General features: G+C 42.8%; 1 protein-coding gene across 2 annotated transcripts in view; it reads right to left on the reverse strand.

Moving 5' to 3' along the window:
- The window catches only part of LOC117546706 (vang-like protein 1), a 41,456-nt gene extending 30,311 nt beyond the window's left edge, over positions 1 to 11,145 (reverse strand). For both annotated transcript variants that reach the window (XM_034217046.1, XM_034217043.1), the window contains exons 1-2: positions 10,989 to 11,145; positions 3,793 to 4,018 (exon numbers count right to left, since the gene is read on the reverse strand). In XM_034217046.1, the coding sequence (XP_034072937.1) occupies positions 3,793 to 3,863 (71 nt within the window). In that variant the 5' untranslated portion in view covers positions 3,864 to 4,018; positions 10,989 to 11,145. The remainder of the gene's footprint in view (positions 1 to 3,792; positions 4,019 to 10,988) is intronic.
- Positions 11,146 to 16,596: the final 5,451 nt, after the last annotated feature.

Consider the following 16,596-nt stretch of genomic DNA (forward strand, 5'->3'; position numbering starts at 1 on the left):
GTTTGTAATTAGACATATCCCACATCCACTTTACAAGACAACCTGTAATGAGTAGTCACACACGCTCCATGTTTAGGCTGGGAACCACTTGAAAACAACGTGTGAATGTGTGTCTTTACACGCTAGTCCCAGCAGAGCGTGATTCAAAGTCAGTAACAGACAGTGACGGGACACCTGGTTCTTGGAGAGCTGGCGAGACTACAAATGTGAAAAAGACTGTTTACAACTGCATTTTGAAATTGTATATGCACACAGACAGGAAACTCAGGGCAGCAGACCTGTGGTGAGCAGGGAGGGGTTGGAACAGATCGGCCTCTGTCTGCCAGCCCCCCCCCCCCCCCACACCCCCAGCACGTTTTCTCATTCCCCCTCCAGCATGCTTGTGGGGTGATCGCACTGTGGAAATCTCGCTCCCGGCTCCCCCCCCCCACACATACACACACACACACCACCAGCCTTCCCACATCCTCTTCCTGCCTCATTAACATGCAGCCCGGCTCGTTGGTATTCCGACCGCGTGCTGTGCTATGATTTGATTAATGGAATTTGACTTCCAGCGAGGTTCCCTGAAACGAAGATGGCTTTTTGGAACAGTGAGGATGAGAGGGAGGGGGGGGGTGGGGGGTAGAGATGCCTGGCAAGCGGGGGCACAGTCCTGCCAATTAGTCTCTAGAAGCAGTTTGGCTGTAACACCTGAGGATGAGTGCGGTCTCGTTCTCCACCTCTCACTGATAGCGGGGCGGCTAATGGAGAGCCAACTAGCACGGCACGCCAACTGTCCGAGGATCAATTTGTTCTCCGTGTGTGGCTGGCAGGGCACACACACACCTGTGTGATACCCAGCTTTGTGGTACCCGTGTAGCTCCGACTCAGCCAAATGGGTTGAGTCATGAAGCCAAATAAAAAGTGACCAAGCACACACTCAGGGGCCATTTCAAACTGTTAGCTCTCAAGAAATGAAGAGCTCTGTGTGATGGGGTTGCTAAAAAAGTTCCTGTCATCGACCTTCATTATCCATTTGTATTTACTTTAAATTGCAATATATTTAGCGTAATAGGTCCTACAAATGAAGTTTAATATTCTTGGTGTTATAATGTTTACCTCAAAGTGACTGATAAGCTGCATTGTATAAATATAATCAGCCTGTGCAGTCTGGAGTTGATCCATGTTGAGGTGGAGAGGCACTCGTGTGATAAGCAGTCATGTGGCCCGCCTTTTTCTTTAGGGTTAGCCTCCTACAGATAACACTGCAGTAAGGTGACACATTCCTGTGACTCATGAGGGTTGTGTTAGAAACAAAAGGGTTTCGGATACCAGAAGTGTTCCCAAGAGAGTCAGTGCAAGGTGGAGGGAAGAGCTGACCTTCATAAAGAGACGTGTTCGTGATAACGAGCATATTCTCCTAAAATACATAGTGTTCAATAATCACTCAGCTGTTCACTTTGAAAGTAACAGCAAAGTTAATATAGCTGTTTGAAAAAAAGTTATCTGAAATCAAACAAAATTCCTTGTAAAACATATTTTTTGGCAATAAACCAATAATGACATATTATGGTCGACTCCGAAATGTATATAAAATGCAGGCGGGTCATCCGTGACCCTCAAATGGAACTAGAACTGTAAATGAATTAGTTTAAATGACTCACTCCGTCCCAGAATTCTGCATGCTGCCCAATAATTGGAGTTATACCAATCAAAAGAACCAATGTTCCACATGAGCAGCTGCTCATAAGAGATTTGCAATTTCATAACCATTTAAATACTCAGAATTGGCAGAGTGGAGGAGCCAAGCTTTAGGAAAGTTTCAGGATTGAATCAAATTTACCCAATACCAAACTACTATGCTCCTTATAGGAACCCAATTCTGAGATTAAAACCCAATTCTTTGGATTAACACAAAAACAAGAGCTGTAACTACCAATTATTTTATTAATCCATTCTATGATACATCCAAAAATGGCCATCACAACACTTATACAGTAAGTGATGCTCTGGATTCTGTATAAATAAAACAGTGGATGGGAATCACTGTAATATCCTTAATTATTAAAAAGACTGCTCTCTTGTGTTTGAGTCTTTCGCTCAATTGGAACTGAACATGGTCTTTAGGGAACAGAAGGAATTCCCACATGCAAATAAAGAAATCCGTGTCGTTGCAGCTTTTGGCAGGAAATAGAGCTGCGGCTCTGCCATTACTGAAGAGCCAGGAGGATTCTTTAGTGGAAGTATCCTGGACACTAGTCTAGGGTTGTTTGACACAGGAGGGGGGGCCAAAAGCCAGCTGGAAACAACTCCAAAAACCCTGTCTGTTAATGAACACCTCAGCCTGTCCAATTCTATTCTGACAAATGAGGGATGTTTCATGACTTTGAAATAAAACACAATGTTACTGTGTGATATGTGTATGAAAATGCGCTCCCATGTGCCTGCATCTGTTCCGGGCTTCACTGTAATTAGACGACAGCGATGCAGATCTGTCTCACGCGGAGCACCCATACAGCGTCGAAAGATGACCTTCACAGGGGCGATGGCAAGATGGTTTCAAAAGCAACAATTTCTTTCTTTTTTTCCAACATCAAATTAGAGGCCAGCCGGTGGTTTTGGCACAGTCTTGGTAGGAGTGAAGGAGCAAGGGAGGGGGGGGGACGGCGTTTAGCGGAGACCCCCATATGTTCCTACCCAATTCACTGTCAATCACTTGAAAGGCTTCAGGAAAAGAAGTGATAGGAGCCCGCACCACAACCACTGCCACGAGGCGACATGACTTTTTCTCATCGTAACTTTCGGCTACATGGGCACATTCCTGCCCGGGGGAATGTGCTTCGAGTGGGGAACAAGTGATACGCCTGCGCCGACCCATCCTCAGAGAGTAGCCAGGAATCCATTTAAGAAGGGGGGGGTGGGGGGGACGCACACACAAGGGGGTCAAGAGCGAACGAGAAAGAGGGCAGCTGCTGAATTCATGTCACGATGATAAGGGAAAGATGAGGGTTAAAGCGTGTAGGACAAACAAATGGACAATGGCTTGAGACCAAAAGTCCTTTAACTTGGTGGCAGCAAGAGTGGAAAAACCAAGAGATATATGGTGAAGGAGCAAGAGGGGGGCTTCAATGAGGAGGGAGGGGCCGCTGTGGAACAGGAGCCCCCTCTCATCAGTCAATCGGCCGTCTTCAGCACCTGTCCCCGCTGCCTTCCTGAGGCCTGTCAGCTACAGCCATTTCACTGCTGACAGACTAATGCCCCTACACAAGCTGTGGGCTCCAAGCATGCTGACCGGAGAGGAGGGGGGGGGGGTGTTTCTTTAATCTGTGATGTTTTCTGATACAGTTTATCCAAACAGGAGGCTTTACTTCCTGCTTAAAGAAGAACTAGAAGAGTAAATTAAGATGAGGAATTTAGCATCTCTGTTTCTCATGGCATAGGAGGAAGGCTTTAAACGCCAACAACAGGGTCTGATTCTTTAATGTGGGGTGGCATGTATAACATGATTTGATGATGCTAGTAGATGACAGTTTACATGTTTAAATCTGTGCAGAAACAACACTGCACAATTCAATGGTGAAGCATTGACAGATAGACAACAAAACAAATAAATAGACAACATGAGACGTATGGCCATATTATAGTATTCTTAATGGTTATTCAAATGGTTTTGGTCCAACATTGTGGCATTACATGTTTGCAAATGAGGAGGGGCTATTGCAGGTGGTAAGCGTTTAGTGACACTGTGGCAGGGACCCTTTTAGGTAAAGGCAGGACAGGAGTAGTTAATTAAGTAGCATTTAGTCTTACCCATGCCTGTGGGACCCCCGGGAGCGTCCGGAGTAGTAGGAATAGCCGGAGTAGGTGGACTCTGTGTCCATGGCGACGCAGTGCTGTCCAGGCAGAGGAACCTTGTGCGCGGTGCGGTCGAGCTGCAGGCGGTCAGCGGGCTGATCAGGAGGCTGACAGGGGGGGAGAGCGGTCCGCAGTCAGGCTGGAAAGCGACCCTGGGGGCGCCCGGTGTGGAAACATCAACCTGGAGGGCGAGACGGAGAGGAAATCTGAATTTAAAATGTGAAATGTCAAGGAAACCTGCCCACAGGAGGGGCAGGCAAGACCGTGACAGTGTCTGACATCAATCAAGTCTCAAGGTTTAAAGTGCGATGTTCTGGCAACACACTTGCAGTAACAACACTGTTATATGCAGCTCTCAGGAGGGTACAGCTGAGCATTCAGCATAAAAGAAACACTGCTACCGTGAAGGAGCAATTTGCTCTTATTCCCACGCGGCTGACAACTGTTGTTCAGAGGCAGTTTAAAGTCTCTGACACACAGCGAACTGTTTAAGCCTGACACTGACAAGCTCAGAGAAGAGGAGCACAGCGAGAGAGTGGGGGAGATAAAAGCCTTTTTTTCTTACAGGAGTAAGATGGAGGTGTCGCAGGGACTCAGAGATAAAGGTGTCCTCGTTCTACCTACATGTGGTTACTTTTCATAAACTGTTGATTGCATCAGTATAATGCATTGCTGCGCTCCGGAGCCCGTCACAGCAGAAATGGACCAAGGACAATTCAGTTTCCACCTCGATGTAAGCTAATGACTACATTCATATGTGTAGTCCTGGGCATGTTATCTTGTCCTATTTCAAATCATTAATGTACTGTTTTAATCATTTACTGCTGGCTGGTTACAGTGTCGCCAACAGTTACTTCTTCTTTCTCTATTTTATATCTGCAACAGCATATTGGGGCCATTGTAAGAATAAATGGATTAGAGGTATTATTCCAAGAAAGAAACGACAAAAGAAACTCAGATAATCAATTTGCATGGGTATTTACAATTGGAGGGTGAGCCGTCAACTGTCAATCTAAATTGATTGATGCTTTTATCCACTAATCACTGCATTATTATTAGTGGCTGTTACAGGGGAATTGCTGATTGGACTACATTAAGTCATTTCCAGTCAAATCAAGCTGCATTCTTTCCCCCAGAGGGTAATCGTGCAGATGCAGGACCCACTTAAGCGTCAAATTGTTTCTAATAGCAGTAAAAAGCCACGGACTAATAACATGTAGGGTCCCTGGAGCAGGTGGGGGGCTTCCAGACTGCGTTAAGAGGAAATGGTGGATGATCAGAGGCTGTAGTAGAGCGCACTTGATTTGCTAGGGTCAGACAAAGTGTGCAGAGATGAATTATGAGACAAAGTAAAAGATGAGAGCTGTTGGAATGAGATACATGTGGCTCAAAAGAGTCACATTAAAAGCGCACATGTGATTAACTGCACAAAGGGAGAGGAGTGAGTCATGCGTATAGCTTGAGGCAGGCCGTAAACACTCCTATAATACCTACACACACACACACACACACACACTTCCCTGCACATATGGACTCTGATCCAGCGCGCCTACACTTGGCATTACAATTCCATAAATCCTATGAAGAGGAGGACAGCTGATATTAACCAGAGGGCTCTCCTTTTAAGTGACAGCATGTTTAAGGGTATCATTCTACAGTATTAGAGTGAACACATCCCTATTTTTCTGCATCTATCATCCAGTGCTTTAAATACTTTCCGATCTCCGCTTTCATACCACCACTTTGTCCTGACATGGTCTAAAGCGGCTCCCAATCGAAACCTGCCCTGAAACTCTCCTTCAGACAGGTTTACTGCTGATTTATGACTCCAGTCGCCCTGCAGGTGGTGAGAAACGCTCACTAGACATCCCTGCTTATCTGCATTCAGGAAGAAGAGTCCCTTCAGGTTTAGTCCGCACAAACTGCTATCTTTATCCGAGGGAAACACACTTCACCGGGTCCAGAAATACACTCACAAGACATGTAGTATGAGCCAGTTCTGTGGTGCCGGCACATCTGTGTGTATGTGCAAGTCTGTGTGACTGTCGGACGACTGAAACGCTTTGAAGGTTGTGCAACGGTATATTTTGATGTGCTGGACTGGTTGTGCAAATCATTTGAAAAGCCTGAATCATCCTCACAAGGTGACACATCGTCCCTCAACTCTGCTACTGCTGCTCATCTCGCACAACACGCAGAGTGAAGCAGGGTTTTCCTAAGAACGTGGTTTTACTCTACTGTCGATTAAGTCAACCAATGGATTACTCATCCAAGTGTATGAGTGTTAGTGTACTTCTTTAGTCAATGGCATCTCCAGTTTTCCTCCAAGATGTAAAAAGGACTAATTACTTTATTTTTATCTGACTCATTTTCATATGAAAGTCTGACTCAGGGGTCTCAAAGCTCAAATTACCTTGACATGCAAAGCACAGCACAAACTAGGGATTTGCATGTCTGGGGTCTTATGATAAAGGATTCTGGGTCCGGCCCCTGATACAGCTACAGGTGGTTGGAGAACCATCTGTTTGCTTTAAAGGGACCAAGATAGAAGTGGCCAGACACTGCTAATGCTGTACTGCAGGAATGTAGCAGATGAATAATGACTGCTAAGCAAGCTGGGCGCAATCACAGAGGCATTTCCATCACCTGTTTTAATCCTCTTAAAAGCAAGGGCCCGCGGCTAAAGAGGGATTAATAGGGTTACATGAGGGCCTGGTCCAGGTTCAGTCAAAGGGCAGCTCAACTCATCGATTATTCCCTGTGTGTTTCCTCGCTAAATCTGGAGTCTCCCACTTGTTCAGATACTTCCCGCTGAGCACTACACTCCTCACTAGCACTAGAGGAAGGCTCTGAGGTCTATGTTGAAGTGAAACACGATCCGAGGGCGTTCTCACATGTGGTTTCTCTCTTTGCCGCGCCAGAGAAAATTGGTAAGCGGAACCACTTCAAGTTTAAGGGCCAGTCCGGCGCTGAAACAGGAATCCCCTAACTGTGGTAGGGAGGAGGGGGGGGGGGGGGCTGGCAGGTTCTTCACAGTAATCTAAGCCCCCCCCCCCCCCCCCGCTGAGCCGCCGGCTTGTCTGTTTGTCCTGGCAAACACTGGCAACTAGGAGCGAAGAGGAGGAAGGGCTACAGCAAGCATGAAGGGATGAGTCTCACAAGACCGTTTTATTCGGTGTGAGAATATGAATCATGTTTAGTAGTACTGTGTGCCAAACTTCAGGACGTGACAACAACTACAAATGCCTTTTGAAAACCCACAAGCTAACAGGTGTAACAACCTGTGCATGGACTCGAGGAACTCAAGGGTAAACATCCAGAGGCATAAACTGTGAACAAACAGCGGTGCGTAAACAGCCCAAGAATGTACTTTCATGTCGGAGAGAGGAGCTGGAGCAGAGTTACTCCGGAGACACAAGACATCTGCTGTCAGCCGCCGTAAACCCATCAGCTCTGATCCGCTGCACGTATGATACATCAGTCCATCATCAACTGCTGGATGATGGAAATACTGACGCTTGGACAACCTATGGCAGTATGTAGTGTAAGCTCACAATCAGCATTCATCTCAATTCGTTTTTGGACAATAGGGCTGATTTGGAAAATGTGTGGAGCTTCAAATTGACCTTTCTGAAGCAGTTAGGGAAGGAACCTCCTGGATTGACTGACCCTATAGCACAGGGACAAACCTTGAAAGGGAGTCTGTGAAGTTAGTGAAGCAGTGAACCTCTGCAGACCACTGATTATAGAGTAGAACTTCTAGTGGCAAATGAAGCATCTAATGAACCAGATCAGATGATCCCCTATGTTTTAATTCGTACCCTCCTTTCAGGCGAGCTGTTCATGCGTTCTTTCCGCAGAATAAAAGAGAAAAGCCCCCTGTAGCTCATTCACACTCAGCACTGATTCATCCTCAAATCCCTCAGCCTTTTATGGCACACCTTTGATTTCCTACACTGCTTTCTTCACTGATCCGCTATGGAAACAACAGTTTTTCTTTAGTAGAATAATCATTTCAACTAAACCACAGCGAAAACAATAAATAAATATTCTGTGATTTGACCTGACTTTTGAAATAATCTTCTAAAAAAGATCTGTTAATCATAGAAATTATAAATAATTAGAAACTAGCCATACTGACACTTCTCCCCATCGCCTTATCCCACCCTGCGTAACCATGACGCCCTCTGCCTCTATCATCACCGTGATAACACCTCTCCTCACGCCATAATTGAAGAAAATAAGCTAATGATATCACTTCAGGTCGAGAGGAGGTAACTCCGTGCCAGGCCACGTGGGGAAATTACAGCGAGACACTTTGGAAGTCTGACCGGTCACAAGTTGCTGTCCATGACTGAGCAAATGAGACTCATTCATTCTGAGGAATTCAATCAACATTCCTGAGAGTCATAGTATTTAACCTCTCGGATCGGAGAAACCGCAGCAGAACCACGAGCTATTATTTATCATTATCATTTAAAGAGGTCGTGGTTATTATATCTGCTTATAAATAGCATCATTAGCATGTCAACTCTGTGCAGTGTTGGTTACAAACTGCTGTCTGCTCTCAATAACAGGTCTGTGTGATTAACAATGACTCACACCTTTATGCTTCGTTCACACTTGGCCTTTACCTGTTGCATTTTTCTGCTGGTGTTACTAGGCAACCACAATGATCTGATCCTGAGTCAGTGAGTAAACGGACTCATGGGTTGTTATAAACCTGTGGTGTTTAAGACCATGGGACCTACTCAGACAGAATAAAGAGAAATGTGGTTGATCAATCACAACAGAGCCGGCCATAGGGCCCCTTTAAGAAGTTTAACTCATACTGGATGTAAAAATGTGTGTATCCATGTCAAAAATTGGTTTGTTAGTCACGTGACAAAAATAGGACAAGAAAGGCACCATAGAATGAATTGCATAAAAATAATGCATCATGATGAAAACTAGAGCTGTATTTAGGTAGGCCTTCTTTTGCACTAGGTATAGCGTTACTTTTACAAATTGGATGTTATAACTAGGGTTTCTACAGAGTCTTATTTTCCTGTAGCGTGTGGATACATTTGATATACTTTGCCTTGTGAATTATGACTTTTTTGCCACCACAATTACCTAATAATCTATCGAGCAAGTCACAAGAACATGCTCTTCATAGCTGGAGTGGAATAGCAATGAGTTAACAGACGACGGCAAGAAACAATTAACTGACATATTTCCTATCAAGGGATTAACATTATCAACTTTTCCCCTCTAATACAGCACTGAGAACAAGCCAGAGGCTAAGACGTCCGACTGTTGACCTTTCCATGAAATGGAGATAATGTTTACTAGAATCACCATGGCAACACAAAGGCTGTTGTAGTTGACTGACATCTTGCCTTACCAGCTAATGCGGCACTATGCACTGCAGACAGAAGAGATGTGACTGGAATAACTCTGTCCAACTAAAGTTCATCATGTAGAACATTATTCACCCTGCAACATTAAATGCTTATAACTGATATCAACACACATGCTGTGAGCTCTGTAAGCCAGCAACACACTCGCGTAGCACGCCACGCTCAAACACACCCTCACATCTGAGAGCTCTTGACAGGTGTCATCATCGCCATCGATATTCTCTGCAGCTGTTATGCACAACAATTCTGTTAGGAAAAGTGAATGAGAATCCATAAACTCTCCAACATTAGGCTAATCCAGAACATACATGTCTTCGTGATAATGAGGCTGTTGCATAATTTAAAGAGAGGAAGAACAGTTGTTGTCACCATTTAATGTCGGTCTGGCTCTCACAATGTCACACTGCTCCCATGCAGCTTTAGCTAAGACAGCTACAAGGATGTCAGATACAGTGTGCATTCCTACTGCAATGTGATATTTAGTTATAAATACCTTTGTCATCTGTTACAAATATGTTTATTGAGGTAATGATAAAACCTTCCTTGTTTTCTGGCATAAATTGAAAATCTATAGTTACTAAATGTAACTATTTTGACACTGATGCCGAACATTTAATCTCAATGTGATGTTTTGTTCTTACCTCTGTATTATAAAATGGTAAATACAATATATTTTGGTTTTGGACAGTTTGAAAGACAAAACGTATTATTTTAAAATGTATATTTGGCTTTGGAAGGGCTTATTTCTTCTATCTTGACATTTTGTTGATAAAGCACATGTTAATTGCATAATAATAGTCAAGAACAAATATCATGAGCCCAACACAACAAACGCCTATTTTATTTAAGTTACATTTCTGTCAATTTACATCAGAAGTGGGTCAATAAAACAGAGCAGATATCCAATCTTAACAGTCAAACAAAAAGGAAGAGTTTCATAAGCCTAGACATAGAGGAGCGAATACACGTCTGTCTTCATCTCTAATTTATCTGTCTGTAGGAGCTCCAGAGCAGGTTTCCCTGCCCAGCCCCCTACCTGTGACCCGTCAGGCAGGCGAACCTAGCGGCAGGAAACTCCCTGGTATCACCGTGGCCTCTGAAGCCCCCCCTCATGCACCCCCCTAACCGCAATAACCTATATGTGAGGCTACTTGAAACACCAAACCACGTTATAGCGGTTTTAAACGGGTGTTCCGTGTTTTCTGGATAAATGGCAGTGCTACAATGTATCCCTCCGCGTCAACTCCGCCGCCGCAGGTTACAGTTTACAGCTGAGCTGCGGTGCACCACGGGGGTATTGCGGATCCAGTCAACCCGTATGCAACATAGTTGACTTTTTTACTGTCTCGCAGTGGCTGTCTGACTTTCTGGTTGAAAGAGGAGCCATACACCGACACACCGACTAACAAACTCGAAACATTAACAAATACGGTTAAGTTCCCCAGTCAGTTTGTGACCGCAGTTTGAGGGCATTCACATGAAGTTGAAAGCATTCCCTTTCATACAGGTAGCAAAGACAGCTAGGGCGTGTTCCCTAGCCTTTCTTTAAAAACACGCTTTCAGACTAACACTGAGCAACAGCCTTTGTTCTGTAGAAATAAAAATAAGAAGGCTCGGTAACCTACATTTAATAGGCTTTAAGAATCATGACATTATAACACGTAAGACAGAGCTTCACACACTACTGAGTCCGCACTATGATCTGCAGAATACATATGACTGACACTGCGTTATTGGATCATAACTCACCCTTTATCGCTGGAGATATCATTCCAGTGGTTGATCATTTATCCAGAGGTTATTAAATAGTTTGCCCCAGAGCGCACGCTAGGCTGGCTGCAGTAGGAAGCAGCCCTCAGTGACCGGAGGAATCACCCTGGCAGTCAGGAATTTCACAGGGGGCAGTGCTTCAGCATATGGGCTGCAGTGCGGACACATGCCGCTAGGAGGCGTCTATAACACGTGAAGCCACTGCCAATATTACAAACGGGTCTGGTTAATTACAGTAGTGTTTAGTATAGAGGGGCATGAGAGATTCTGTGCGCACCAATACAAGTCCAAATGATGAGTAGTTTGACTTATTTATGTATCATATGTTCTTACTGCATATGGCTACAATAAATGTAATGATACTGCCTTATAATGGATCATCTTGTCCCACAGACCCAGTCCCTCCTCGACTTTTTAAAGAGGTATGGGACACTATTGGACCTAATGTCCATATAATTATAAATAGCAGCCTATAGTCCGGTTCTGTGCCAGTTTATTTCAAACAAGCGGTTGTGGCACCCCTGATAAAGAAAACTAATCTGGACACTTCTGTCTTCTCAAATTACAGACCCATCTCGAAGCTTCCTTTTATTTCAAAAATATTGGAGAAAACCGTACTCTTACAGCTGCAGTCTTTTATACATGCACACAATATTTTCGATATATTTCAATCCGGTTTTAAAGTGCTTCACAGTACTGAGTCTGCCCTTCTAAGGGTATTCAATGACCTCCTGGTCACTACAGACGCTGGTGACTCTGCCATCCTTATGCTCTTAGACCTCACAGCTGCCTTTGATACGATTGATCACTCCATCCTTATCTCTCGTCTAGAGCACTGTGTGGGTATCAGGGGCGCTGCCTTAGAGTGGTTCAGGTCCTATCTGTCCCAGAGATCTTTCTCTGTTAGGCTTGGTGACTTTGCATCTTCTTCTGCCCCCTTATCCTGTGGAGTTCCCCAAGGTTCTATTTTGGGGCCCATTTTCTTTTCTTTATACCTTCTCCCCCTTGGACCAATTTTTAGAAAACATGGCGTCTCCTACCACCTTTACGCGGACGACTCCCAATTATATCTACTCCTAAGAAAAAACACTAGCTCTCTGATGCCCCTGGTTGACTGTCTTAATGACATAAAGGCCTGGATGGCGCTAAACTTTTTAAATATAAATGAGAGCAAAACGGAGGTAATTGTGTTTGGACCAAATGGTGATGTCCCTTCCATTGACCTGGGTTCCCTGCAACAGTATGCAAAACCCATGGTCACAAATCTGGGTGTCAACATCGATAGTGCTTTTAAATTAGATAAACAGATCAACTCTGTGGTTAAATCCAGTTTTTATCACTTGAGGCTCCTGTCCAAAATCAAACCGGTTTTATCCTTTTTAAACTTTGAGCGTGTAATTCATGCCTTTGTTTCAACTCGTTTAGATTATTGTAATGCACTTTATGCCGGCCTAAATAAGACTTCGCTGGCACGCCTGCAGCTTGTACAAAACGCTGCGGCGCGGCTGCTTACAGGAACCCGCAAGTTTGACCACATCACACCAGTTCTGTCTTCCCTCCACTGGCTTCCTGTCCATTTTAGAGTCCATTTTAAGATGTTATTGTTTGTTTTTAAATCTCTTAATGGGCTGGCCCCAGAGTACATCTCCGACCTCTTACAGGTGTACACCCCCTCAAGGGGTTTGAGGTCGGCTTTGAGGTCGGCTGATCAGCTGCGGCTTACCAGTCAGTCTGAACTATGTCATACCTATTTGTCTGCTTTTACTGTCTGTCCATAGCCTTTATGTGCCTTGTATTTATTCTTATGTGTACTTTTATCTTTTCTTATGTGTGCCTTTTATCTATTCGTGCAATATTATATTTTATTATAATGTTATGTTCATTGTGAAGCACTTTGGCAAACCCTCTGTTTTTAAACTGTGCTATATAAATAAAGTGGATTGGATTGGATTGGATTATAATGATAATGTCTTTCCATAGTGGTTTTCTACAAAAAAGTTATAGTTGCATGCTATAGTATGGGTTCTGCCTTTTTGTATTTACAGATGTAATATCATTGTTATTATTTGTTGATCTGTTTTATAGATTCTTTGCATCATATTTCATTTTCTTTGTATGAAAAGAAAACGTCTCAAACAGTGAAAACAGCTTTATAGTGTTCTGCAAAATAAAGCTCAAGGTAAGCCAACACATTTATACTCATCTAAATAAAAACACTAATTTGATAAGTATTTTTGACCTATGACTATGTCTATGGAAAAATACAATTCCATGCATGTCACTGCCGATTGAGCAATATCTCCAAATCACTAGAAACTACTTGACAAATCAGCATGCCTCTTTAAAGAAGCAGATGGGCACTAAGTTGACAGGACAGTGGTGTTGCCTCAACAAGAATTAGATTTGCCTTAGTCACACATGTCAACGACAACAATTTGACATCGATCAATAAACTGTTGATGCCATGGAAACGACGTCTTCTGTCTGCTCTACAATGAAGACACCAGTTCAGAACACAAAGCCTATAGAAGTACTAGTGGTTTACTTTTAACAGAGGTTTCTCAAATATTTAGACAAAACAACTATCATTCTCTCATCTAGCCATGCAAAGAGAGTGTTTTGGTCACAGCTCATGAAGCTGAACAAGGTAAACAGTGATACAACACTCACTCACTCAAAGCAGAACACAACAGAGCAGAGATAACAATCTGGCCTGGACACAGTCAGTGATAGAGACACAAAGAAGCCTCTGAGGCCTTCAGGCACACTCTTAAAAGGGAAAGCAAACCAATGTCCAATTTCTCTGTCAGATAATAAAGGAGAACGATGATCCTCTCTTATAAAGTGTAGGGGTTTGAGCACCACAGCAGTCTGGAAGCTTGGTATTAATCAGAATTCTAAGAAACGAGCTGTATAATGTACACACTTTGATTTTCTTTCAAGCGATCACACACACATAACATCTCATGCATGTGCACAATAGTCACCATTTCCAGTTCCTATAGTGCACCTGTATCTTGTTAAATAAAGGTCCCAACAAGCAATTCAAAACATATATCCCCAGCGATTGATTTGACATTACTCTGCTGTTTCTGCCATTGTGTTGGCAGACAAAGGGGTCTCACACCAGTTCGTTCACACTCCTAATACATGGAAGTTCAAACCACAAGGCAACAGATGCCTCCAGCAATTACACGGCTGTATATGAATCAATATTTTGTCCTCCTTTGAACTGCATCATTGCCCCCGACAAACACACACATACACACACACACACACTTCACACACACGCCCTGAGATATATCTCATCCCCTCCAGAACACAATGGAGGTCATGACTGGGACACGACCCCATGGAGCGAAGAATAAACACTGATGCTGTGTCAAGGAGGGGGGAGGGGTGAGTGTTTAATTTCAATATGTCTGCGTACACACATGTATTGAAAGGTTAACAAATACATAAATGTACTTCTACTTACTTCTTAAAGCTCACTTTTTTTAAATTGCTATTATGACATTTTTAAAAATATTTTAATTGCATTTTACTCTGTGTTTTTTCTTTCTTTCTGTGTGTATAAAATGTGTTCTGTTTTCATGTGAAAGCACTTTGAAACTCTCTGAAAGGTGCTATATTAATAACATATTCATATATTTGTTATACTTATACTCTCTCAGAATATGAATATAAACTGTCAAGCATCCTAGTTTGAGATGAGTGCACCACCATGTGGCTCTTTTTCACTATTACATGAGTTAAAACTTAATTTGCTGTATTTTATACCTCAAATGTTAAACCAATAAAAGCCAAAGACAGAGTTCATGCGTAACTGTAAATCCTTTTTTGTTCAGAAGTAGCATCTAATTATGAGATTATTTATTTTTGGTCATAATAAAAAAGGAAAATAGAGTAGACTTATTTCATTGTCAAGTAATCCTGACAGTTCTTTCTCACATATAAAACAGTAATTAAAATGAAAGACGAATACATATTATTTATTATAAATGAAACTGCACTGAAAAAACTGAAACGTTGACTCTAATTAAATGTATTCTGTCAACATATTTCATATAACTGTATCAGGTTAGTTGAAAGCAATAATATTAAGTTGAACCTAATATTTTTGTATTCAAACTTAATATGCTTTCAACTAACCTAATACAGTTATGTGACAAAATACATTTAATTAAAGCCAATGTTTCAGTTTTTTCAGTGTATGTATTTGCTCCGAACTTCAAAGCAGTACAATAGTTTATCGATAGTCTGGGTTTTGATCGTTTGCTCATTTGCTATGGCCCTAAATAGCGACGATACCAAGCAATATAAACAGTCAAGAGTTGGAAGTAACAATTAAAAAGGAGAAGTTTTAATTTAAATAATTTTAAAGTCAATATGGCATCTACACGTTAACAAAAGAGGCGTGTGTGAATCAATCAGCTGCTCTGAAATCAGATTACAAAGGCATCGCGAGCTCCCTCGGAGAAACGCGCGTCATATGTCACTCTTTCACGTGCATTCAAAGCAGCAAGCGCGCGCAGATGGCCCCTATTGAAAAGGCAAGGTGGGGGCCCCGAGATCAATTCAATTTGGTGTCCGGAAGATGGATGGATCCCTCCCCGAAGACACGGAGTTTATGAGTTTACAGGGGCTTTTGGTAAATAGGGGAGAAAAATGAACCCGTGTAAAAATGAAGACGAAGTGGGAAGAGATGCAGTTTATGAGTCCCCCCCCCACACACTTACACACACACACACACACACACACACACACACACACACACTACACACACACACACACACACACACACCACACACACACACACACACACACACACACACACACACACACACACACACACACACACACACACACACACACACACACACACACACACACACACACATTCAGTGTACAGCTGTGCAAATGTGATATTTTTCCGGGAAAAGCCACTTTACAGTCAGCCAGATGAGATGTTCAGGGGCCAATTACATTCAGTGTTTGATGAATAAGCTTTAAAGGGCCAATCCAAGTAGGTGCATGTATGCCGTTTACAGTTAAGGTTGGGATGTGGAATGACATTTAAAATAAATATATATGTAAATGCATAGGTTTCATATAAAGGTGAATGGACTGGCGTGTGAACGTCTGGAACAAAATGTCACCACAGCAAAAGTAGGTGTAAAAAAATGATAGTAAACTTCAGCCTATTATGAACATAGTCTTCTGTTTATGTATAGGCTGCTATAAAAAAATAAATACTACCATTAAAAAGGAACAAATACTACATAGAACCAACATAAACTGTATTATGACAAGGAGAGAGCAAGGCTGGATTAACAAAAACAGGAAAATGATCCGGGCCCCAGACCCTCGAGGCCCTCAAGGTTGATCCGTTATGGCAATATATTTTTGGTTTTTCAATTTGTGAGGTAAAGTGTATGACTGAAGTTCGATATTACCTGAAATGCTGCAGGCCTCAAAGCAGTTCTTCCATCTAAGCGTGATCCATAAGGGCCACAGCATAGTTTGCCAAGCATGTTGAGCTGCAAATAATGTGAGGACAAAAGAAACGTTAAATACAAAATGTGCA

The sequence above is a fragment of the Gymnodraco acuticeps genome, unplaced genomic scaffold (genome assembly GCF_902827175.1).
Source record: "Gymnodraco acuticeps unplaced genomic scaffold, fGymAcu1.1, whole genome shotgun sequence".
Classification (NCBI taxonomy): domain Eukaryota; kingdom Metazoa; phylum Chordata; class Actinopteri; order Perciformes; family Bathydraconidae; genus Gymnodraco; species Gymnodraco acuticeps.